The sequence below is a fragment of the Leptonychotes weddellii genome, chromosome 12, assembly GCF_054177405.1.
Source record: "Leptonychotes weddellii isolate Sample4059 chromosome 12, ASM5417740v2, whole genome shotgun sequence".
Taxonomy (NCBI): domain Eukaryota; kingdom Metazoa; phylum Chordata; class Mammalia; order Carnivora; family Phocidae; genus Leptonychotes; species Leptonychotes weddellii.
Genome location: NC_138380.1, coordinates 25,105,414 through 25,115,311, shown reverse-complemented (window position 1 = coordinate 25,115,311; position 9,898 = coordinate 25,105,414). Strand labels below are relative to the sequence as shown.

At 42.9% G+C, this 9,898-nt stretch overlaps 1 protein-coding gene across 9 annotated transcripts in view; it reads right to left on the bottom strand.

Annotated features, from left to right (window-relative positions):
- CADPS2 (calcium dependent secretion activator 2) overlaps nt 1–9,634 on the bottom strand; it is a 495,106-nt gene extending 485,472 nt beyond the window's left edge. For 3 of the 9 annotated variants that reach the window (XM_081800173.1, XM_081800177.1, XM_081800174.1), the window contains exon 1: nt 9,104–9,628. In XM_081800173.1, the coding sequence (XP_081656299.1) occupies nt 9,104–9,442 (339 nt within the window). In that variant the 5' untranslated portion in view covers nt 9,443–9,628. Of the gene's footprint in view, nt 1–9,103 lie in introns of all 9 variants that reach the window. The other 6 variants (XM_081800175.1, XM_081800178.1, XM_081800170.1 and 3 more) reach the window with 5 other exon arrangements.
- Between the last annotated feature and the right edge of the window lie 264 nt (nt 9,635–9,898).

The following is a 9,898-nucleotide window of genomic DNA, read 5'->3' as shown; positions in this document are numbered from 1 at the left end:
AAAAAAAAAAAAAAAACAAAACCACAATCAGGGAGCAATTACCCTAGAAATGTAAATATGGTTTAACAATATGAAAACTAGGGGCGCTGGGTTGCTCAGTCGTTAAGCGTCTGCCTTCGGCTCAGGTCATGATCCCAGGGTCCTGGGATCGAGCCCTGCATCGGGCTCCCTGCTCCACGGGAAGCCTGCTTCTCCCTCTCCCACTCCCCCTGCTTGTGTTCCCTCTCTCGCTGTCTCTCCCTATCAAATAAATAAAATCTTTAAAAAAAAAAAAAAAAACATGAAAACTAGTCACATCCGTAAAATTGTTAGGCAATTACCTCAACTAATGTCAAGTAATTTGATAACATTCAAAGTCAATTCCTGATATCTTTATCCTTTTAATGTAATAAATAGTGTAACAATAAAGAATATTCTAAAATATTAACAATGTATTCCTTGGTATAATACCAAAAGCATTCCTCAGTAAAGCCGGGATAAAGACAAAGGTATGGCAAAAAATACACTATTCTGAACATTCTTACTAGTGACATTAAACAGAAAAGGTAGAGCTACTGGAAAGAACAAGTCATTACTATCAGAAGATTCAGCCATCCACATAGACAATCTAGAAGGATCAGGTAATCATTACTGAAACAATCAGTAGTATACAGTAACATGATCAGTTAAAATCAAGTTAGTTTAGGGGCGCCTGGGTGGCTCAGTTTGTTAAGCACCTGCCTTCTGCTCAGGTATTGATCCCAGAGTCCTGGGATCCAGCCCCATATCAGGCTCCCTGCAGGGAGCCTGCTTCTCCCTCTCCGCACCACCTCCCACCCCCTGCTTGTGCTTTCTCTTGCTATCTCTCCCTTTCTCAAAAGTCTTTAAAAAATACTAAGTTTTTAAAAAAAAATTTTTTTAATAGCGTAGTTTAGAATTTAACAGTAATAGAAAAAGATAAGCCACAAAAAATTATAAAATGTTTAAAAATAACCTTGGTTATAAACCTCAGTCTACATAATGAAACCTACAAAACTTCACAAAGACATAAATAATAGGCTTTACTAAGAGATGTTTATGTTGCTAGAAGAGTGAATTTAGTAAAATAGTTTCCCCCAACAGGCTTAAAAAAAAAATAGCATCTAGGGCGCCTGGGTGGCTCAGTCGTTAAGCATCTGCCTTCGGCTCAGGTCATGATCCCAGGGTCCTGGGATCGAGTCCCACATCGAGTCCCACATCGGGCTCCCTGCTCGGCAGGAAGCCTGCTTCTCACTCTCCTACTCCCCCTGCTTGTGTTCCTGCTCTCGCTATCTCTCTCTCTGTCAAGTAAATAAATAATCTTTAAAAAAAAAAAAATAGCATCTAGTCTGGAGCATATCCATCAGTAGGCACTAAACTAAGCACTTTATATATGTCATCTAATTTAATTATAACAAGAATTCTATGTGGCCATTATCCCCATTTTACTAGTGAAAAAGCCAGCACCCAAAGACAGGAAATGCCATCCTCATACAATGCATGGATACTACTGAAGAATGAAGCCCAGGCCCTTGAAGACCATGATCTCCTAGCTGTTTCAATACTGCTGCAATTAAGAAAAAGGCGGGGGGGGGGGGGGGAGAGACAGGATGAAAAGAATTTGACAAATGGAACTAATCCCATCAGGTTATTAAAATACAGGATTATCCTAGGATACTAGCAATAGGAAGAGCTAGATCAATTAGAATAGGTAACCTAGGGAAAGCTATAAAGAAAAACATACAATCTGTAAGTTATTGAACACTAGCCTGTGAGGGAATTTCTGCTTGTTTTATTCCTTACTGTATTTCCAAAACATCTGATAGTGTTAAGTAGAGGCATAATAAATATTTGACCAATGAGTTAATGAAGGAAACAATATGAACTTGACTTACAGCGTAGTAATGGAAGTAGAGCATAATCAATTAGGCTGCAAGAACTGCTTAGCCATTTAGGGGAATAAGTCAACTCCTTGCTTCAAACAATTCTAGATGGGAAGTTGTCAAAGAAACTCAATGTTAAGGGGAAAAAAAAAAATCGAAGTAGATCTAAAAACAGTAAGAGATCATAGAAACCCCCTCCACAAAGGAACGCTATCCTCAACGTACTGATAAGAGCTCATATCAGTAAAACCAGTATCTCAATAGAAAAATGGGAAAAGGATATTAGACCATACACATACATTCATCCTCACAATCAGCTAAGAGCAAGTTAACTATCATCTCAGCTACCAGACTGGAAAGATAGCCTTTAAATTGGTCATACCCTTTGCCCCAGTAACATTTTCATTGTAAAGATTCATAACTTGAAGGTTAGAAAATGAAAATATTCAAACCATAAGGTTTACAAAGGATATAGAATTTCAAAAAGACCATCAATGATGCCCTACAAATAGACTCCCAAACGCAAACCAACTTAACCCACTAATGCTTTTTAATTTATTATAGTTGATACACAATGTTAGTTTCAGGTATACAACACTGACTTGACACTAACATAACTTGAAATAGGTTTTCCATACTGTCTACCTAATGCTACAATGTTGCCAAAAGACTACACACAAATCTCAAAACATTTAGAACTGTTTAAGTACTTCACTTAAAAGAATTATTTAAGAAGGCCTCTGAAATTTACTTTTTGAAAGACCTTTATGCACTACTACCTCATACACAGGAGAAATATTCCTCCCACTAATGATCTTGAAAGACCTTGGTGAAATTTACTCTTCAGTTAGGCATTACTCAGTGTCAACTCCTACTCAGATTTCACTATACTCCCCCAGTTTATTTTGGGATGGAAGGCAACACTCAGGCTTACCCTGAGCATCCTATATTTTCTGTTGCTAAATCTGGGATCTGTGGTTTTATAGTGAATTACACAATTGCAAATGCAATTTAATCGCCTCTAGCATATTACCTAATTAAAGACCTTTTTAGAAGTCTAATATGTACCGGTCTCCCACTGTATTGATTCAATAAAGTCTAGAATATTATTTGGATAGGTTGGTTCCACGCTTAGAGCATCCCTCCTGCCTTTACCTTAATATGGAATACTGGTTTAATTACTCAATAATCTCATTACTGCAAATACTTTCACCTTGCCCAGGTTAAAATAAGTTCAGTTCCCTGTAGCTTTAATGACAACAAGCAGCCATTCTCAACCTTTGTTGTACACTGGAATCACCAAGGAAGCTTTAAGACTACAACCTCAGAGACCGATTTCATTAGTTAGGGGTGCAAATTGGATGATGGGATTCTTAAGAGCTCTCCAGGTAATTCTAACACACAGCTGAAGATAGAAATCACAGGTTTTTGGTTTTTGGGGTTTTGTTTTCAAAGGAAATCCTACCAAACTCCTTAGCTGATTTTGAAACAAAAGGACCAAAACAGTAGTCCTAAAATGAAGTGTTACCAATTTAGGACAATGGTTTCATGATTTGATTCCTAAACATTCCTAACTTTGGGAAGGTGCCCTTTGTTCCAATGATACATCCACTAGTCAGTCATTAGGACTTTTATAGCCTAAAGATTGAAGCACACAGGACTATGCGACCCACCACTTCCTTCCCAAAGGTCTAAATGAACTTGAAATGCATACGAAATAGCACAATCATCCAAGAGGCCTGCCTCACTACCAAATGATAACTGGTGGGATTTTCCACTCAATTTCCATATTTCATAACCTGGCAATTAGTTTTCATTTTAAAATTCTTTAATGACCTTACAAACTGTGCTATTTATCTTGTGAGTGTACAAATAAAGGGAACGGTTTCCATTAAAAGAAAAAACTAGAGGGAAAAGAGGATCACGTTATTTTATTTCACTTTATAAGCAGTCACGGTATATCACAAGTACAGCTGATTTCATTTTTGAAAGAAGCCAATGCCAATGTCACTTAATCCATTTGAGTTCTCATTAGCACAACTCATTCCATTAAATTAAGTGTTATGGCCTCAAGATACCCTGTGGAGGATTAAAGGAATTGAAGCAACATACGTCTTCCCAAGATACTGTTGAAGTCCAGTCTGAGGTTGCTTTAATGTGGTTTCCACCTCACTCCCCAGAGGACAACGTATTCCTGGTTATTAAAAGCCAACCTGACCCATCCCCTTCTACATTTGCACCATCATGTACCAACGCCTCAGGAGCACATGGGATTAATTATCCTAACTCCCGAAGAGGGTGGTTTGTGGGGTTTTTTTTTTTTTTTTTTTTTTTAAGACTTTTGTATCAGCTGCTGGAAACCTGCAAACAAGAAAGCAAGGCATACTACTGGGCTCCTACACTGCTGGGCTCTCAGGTTCGATAGCGGCATTAACAGTTTTGCTCGGCCGTCCTTAGTTTTGTACCAACAGGTATTACTGTTTTTATGGCTTCCTTTACAAGGGTTGGTGGGGGATCCTGGAGATCTCAAAAAGCATGTTGGGGGGGGGGGGAAGTGCATGGGTAGCTCAGTCGGTTGAAATGTCCGACTCTTGGTTTCAGCTCAGGTCATGGTTTCAGGGTCGTGAGACTGAGCCCCACATCAGGCTCCACAGTTAGAGGAGGGTCTGCTTGGGATTCTCCCCCTCTCTGCCTCCCCATGAACACTCACTAAAATAAAGCAAGGGGCGCCTGGGTGGCTCGGTTAAGTGTCTGCCTTTGGCTCAGGTCATGGTCCCAGGGTCCTGGGATCAAGTCCCACATTGGGCCCCCTGCTCTGTGGGAGGCCTGCTTCTCCCTCTCCCACTCCCCCTGCTTGTGTTCCTGCTGTCAAATAAAATCTTAATAAAAAATAAGGCAAAATCCACATGTTTAAGAACTTTAGTTTCCAAAGATTAGATGACTTTGCTTTTGTTCCTTTTCCCCAAACTATACCTAATTCTTTGAAACATGGACTAAATCGGACACTTCCACGTATCCAGATAAGTTTCTGTGAGATACACTCTGCTGAGAATACATCAAGGCCACAGTTGTAGCTTCGGCACCAAAGAGGGGCAACACAGCATGAAGACAAGGACTGTCAGCATAACGTAAGGGATGCTCAACCTTTGTAAATCTGTAGGGTTTTTTTCTAGAAAACCGGCTCTTTCCCTGAACTTGGCGGGGGGGCGGATCATCTAAGCAGTTAACTAAGAATTAACTTAAAGACATAAGGGGCTATCATTTCCAGAGATATTGTAATGGAACATTCAGAGGTCAGTTCTAGGAAAGAGCCTACTTTGTTTTTTTCACCCAATACTATCTATTTCCCTATAATGCACTCTCCTTGATCAGTTTTACCTAATGAGCTTACTTCCCCCACATCTGTCATTTCAGTATTTGCATACACTTCCCAAACTTAGAATTAAAAGAAAATTATGCAAAGTGGTGGGAATGATCATTCTATATGAAGGTCTAATAAGTCACAATTTAGTGATTACAGTGGCCATGCACATAAAATGCAAAGAACATGAGTATATGATTCATACAAAGTTATTAGGTAATATTTCCGTCTTTTTAACTCCTATTTTTTAAATAGTTGGCTCCTTCAACAGCTGACTTTACTAAATTCAACGAAAACCGTGCAACCACTCACTAGAAACCTACGGACACAGCTAAACTATTAGCACTTTAAGTCCTGTACATCTAAGTGGAGACCTGTAGTTTAAGCCCGTATCTGTAGGAGTGAATGTACTTAACCTCTACCACGGTGGCCATTAGGTTTGTCAGACTCTTCCTACATTCTAATCACCTGTTCACCTGTTTTTTCCTACAGGGTCCCCGGGTTTTCCAAAGGCTCAACAAACTGCCTTTATAGTTTGCCTTATGATGAAACAGTTGTGATTATCTGTGTCACCGTTTTGTAGTTTCAACACTGATCCCACCTTTAACCAAAGATCTAGAGTCATACAAAGTTTATTGCTGTGGTGTTCGGATGGTGCAAAGGTAACCAAGGTAAATAAGCATCAGGCTTAGGCACTTCACAGCTGAAGTCCTTTTCCCATTAGTGGTTACTCCGTATTTGTATCACATATGAACCCCTGGGTATGTTCGTTCAGGTGATGTGACCACCGGGTACGAAGCTTTGTCAGTACCCGGGTCCAGCCATCAGTAGTCACAGGGCCTAACGGCCCTATTTTCCAGCCAAAAGCAAAGGCATGTTTTAGTCAACTGAGTTTAATGCTACTAAGCTTTCACAAATAACTCCTGGCTAAAATCCCTAACTTGATTTGTGGGCCTTCTAGCCAAGAAAGGGAAAAAAACAAAAAAAACCCCAAAACCACAATGGGGCTCAGCTCTAGTTCACGGAAACTCACCTGCCCTTAACAGAGAGCTAAGACAGTCAAGGTAAGGCTCTGTCATTTATAGAATGAAGACGCTTTTAGATGAGAATTTTAGAAACTCTCAAATTGAGAAACTTTTGAGTAAGCAGCAATATGCATTTCAACAACATTTAAGCCTTTAAATCCGTTTACTAAGGGTGCCTCAGTCATTAAGCACCTACCTTCAGCTCGGGTCATGATCCCAGGGTCCTGGGATCAAGCCCCACATCAGGCTCCCTGTTCAGGCAGGAAGCCTGCTTCTCCCTCTCCCACTCCCTCTGCTTGTGTTCCCCCTGTGTCTGTCAAAATCTTTAAAATCCTTTTACTAGATACCTAAACTTGAAGATACAGAAAAATATATGATGAATTAGTGATTTTGCAATTACGCCATTATTTTTATATAACCCAACTGTGTAATTCAAGACTTAAAGTTTTTGGCATTAATTGACTTGTGCAAATTCACAAGAATATGAATTCCCACTTCACTGTCCTAGGAGGAAACCTACTGCCAAGAAATGCTCCAGCTCTCTTTAGTAAGCATATTTAAAAAGAAAAAAAAAAAGATGGAGCCTTTTGCATAAGGCAAATACACTTAGGCTGTTATATGGCCTCGCCCTTAATAAAATTCACAAAAGTTAATCTGACCGTATGCAATTCTCTCAACATTTACAGAATTGAAGTCTCCAAGTATTCCAAACATTTTTGCAGAGATCAGATGATGAGACACAGGGTTTTGTTCGATTTGGTAACACCCGGATAAGGTTATAACAATATAGTTTCCTTAGTATTATGAATGTACCTGTTCGAAAGTTGAAGTTCTGTAGAAACTTTTTAAATGAGTCAGATCTGCAGCTATGAAAAAATGAAAGTTTCAACAAAATGTGAAGTTAGCACAGTATCAGCTACCAGTGTCTTTTTAAAGAGTCCGAACAGAGATACCGTTAGTTTAACCATACATTTTACTATGTTATGTTAATCACCATACATTACATCATTAGTTTGATACATTTTTATACTTTAATATGCTAAAAATAAGCTTAAATGACATATGAATGATCAACGTGATGACTGGATGACATTCAGAAGCATTTTATAGAACCACATAGAACACAGGCCAAAAGTTACCTACACTTAGTTAAGGACTACTGAAGTTGAAAGCTGCTGGACCTATGGGAGTGGAGAAGCAACAGGTAACTGCAATACAAACAATGAGGAAGTACTTACCTATGAGTGGGATGGAAGGTACACAAGAACTCCATGGGGTGCTCACAACCGACCTGAGGAATGGTAGCTTCAATCGTGCCAATTGGTTTGAGATTAGGAAATGGTGCTTAGATATATTGCTCTCCTCCAAAATGAGGAATTTGCCTAGAGGGTACCAACATCTTTTCCAGCTCTAGCCTTGTGACTGAATTACCTACAGGTTAGGTTCTGGAAGGATCTGTAATCAGGTGACAGCTGTGGAGAATCCTCCCGTAAATACTCCCAGAGAATGAAGGGTTCAAAACAGCTTTCTTGGTTTAGGTGTGTTTTTAAAGGCTGGATAAATGAGGGTGGGAGGGTGGCAGGAAGACTGCCTTTAGTGGAAGATGTAGTGGGGTTTCAGACGGCAGTTCAAAAGCTTTCCAAATTTTTAAGAAATGCCTCACATACTTAATACCTCAGAAAACACCTATGCATCTAAATATGCCTTGGGCAAATGACAAGCTCTCTGGGTCTCCAGGTATTGTCCAACTAAGGAGATAGATTTCTCCTGAACCTTTAGGCTCATCATTCTATTAGAAATATTTACTAGACATGTTTTATTTGGAACATTTACCTGATTAGGGCAATTTGAGTCATGACTTTCATCTGTTACAGTACATTAGACCCATGGAATCTGGTTTTAAAACTAAGGTCGGAAAGGGGCGCCTGGGTGGCTCAGTTGGTTGAGCGACTGCCTTTGGCTCAGGTCATGGTCCTGGAGTCCCGGGATCGAGTCCCGCATCGGGCTCCCTGCTCGGCAGGGAGTCTGCTTCTCCCTCTGACCCTCCTCCCTCTCATGCTGTCTTTCATTCTCTCTCAAATAAATAAATAAAATCTTTAAAAAAAAAAACTAAGGTCGGAAAATATTACACCTGGAACTCCTTATCACTTTGGGATACAAAAAAAGCATTCCTTATTAAGTGGCAATGTGCTACTCCTTTGTTTTTCATCAATAGTGCGTTTCATTAGGCCTGCCCAGACCAGGAATTACCAACCTACAGCAACTCTTCAAAACTGCGTACCCTTTCCAACGTTTGGATTTGAAGTCCTAGTTTTACAGCAGTATAGGAAGCTTAACTTTTTTTATTCACTGGGGAAAATCTCTACCCCTTCGCCCTAGTGAAGGCTTCTCTAGCTAACAGAAGTGTCCAGATTCCACCTGCTTCGCCTAACTACAGTCATTTACACCCACAGCAAAGTCCAGCTCCAGCTGAACTGGGTGGACAGGAATGCACCACTGCTGTTAGAAAATTAAGTTGATGGGAGTTGCGTTCTAACCTGGCCGGAGCGGAGCCCCACCGGGTGCAACCACCGCACAGCCCACGTACCGGTTAGTCTCACGGATGCCGAGCTGACAGCTTCTGCCAACGAGAAGGGGGAGGCTGGGGGAGGACGCGGCCTCTGCAACCCGATACCCAGCCAGCTAAAGCACGGTCTTCCCTTGAACCTCGAAGACCAACAAAAATAGTACCCGCGTTGAACAAGGGCAGAGGGCAAGCGACCCAGAGCTCTCCCAGGAGAAAACTCCGGAGAGGAAGAAGTGGCGGCCGGAGGCGGCCGGTCCTGCGTGCAACTCACCTTCTGCTGCCTCCGGGCCATGTCGGTGGGCTGCTTAGCGTTGAAAGGGTACGCGATGCACCTCACCACGAAGACGTAGAGCTGCAGGCGGATCCTCCGCTCCTGCTCCTCATCCAGTTGCCTCTCGGGCTCATCTCGCCCCTCGCTGAGCACCGAGGGGCTTGGGCTCACTGGTCTGGCCGCGCTGCCGCCGCCCGCGCGCCCCGGCGCGTCCCGCCGCCCTTCGCGAGCCGGGGCCGGTGGCGCTCGCTGCGAGCCGCCGGCCGCCACCAGCACATCTCGGCTCTCCTCTTCTAATGCTTCGTCCGATTCCTCTTCACTGGAAGACGGGTCCAGCATAGTGCTCGGGGCGCCCCGCCGCTCAGCCTGCGGCCCCCAGGCGCCTCACCCACGGCAGCTGCGCCTGCCGGTCTGAGAAAGCCTCGCGGCTGGCAGCAGCGATCGCAGAACGAAAGGGAAACTGGCCAGAGCTTTCCGGACACGTCGAGTTGGGACCGGAATGTTTCCTACCACCAGGGCGAAAGGGGCGGGCAGGAGCCGGGAGAAGAGGGGGAGCCGCCGGGATTAAATAGGCGGAGTTAGCGTTGGAGGTGAACGTGAGCGCCTCGTGAATTCCTCGGCCGGCCCGGGGCCCGCCAACCCTGTCATCCTACAACGCCCGTTGGGCAGAGGCGGGGCGGCCAGAGCGCCCGGGCGCAGGTGGGGAACCTGTGGCTCCTACAACAAGCAACACGTGGAATAAAATGTTGAGCGGGCGCGGGGTCGCCGAGTGCGCGTGCGCGCGCCGCAGCTACC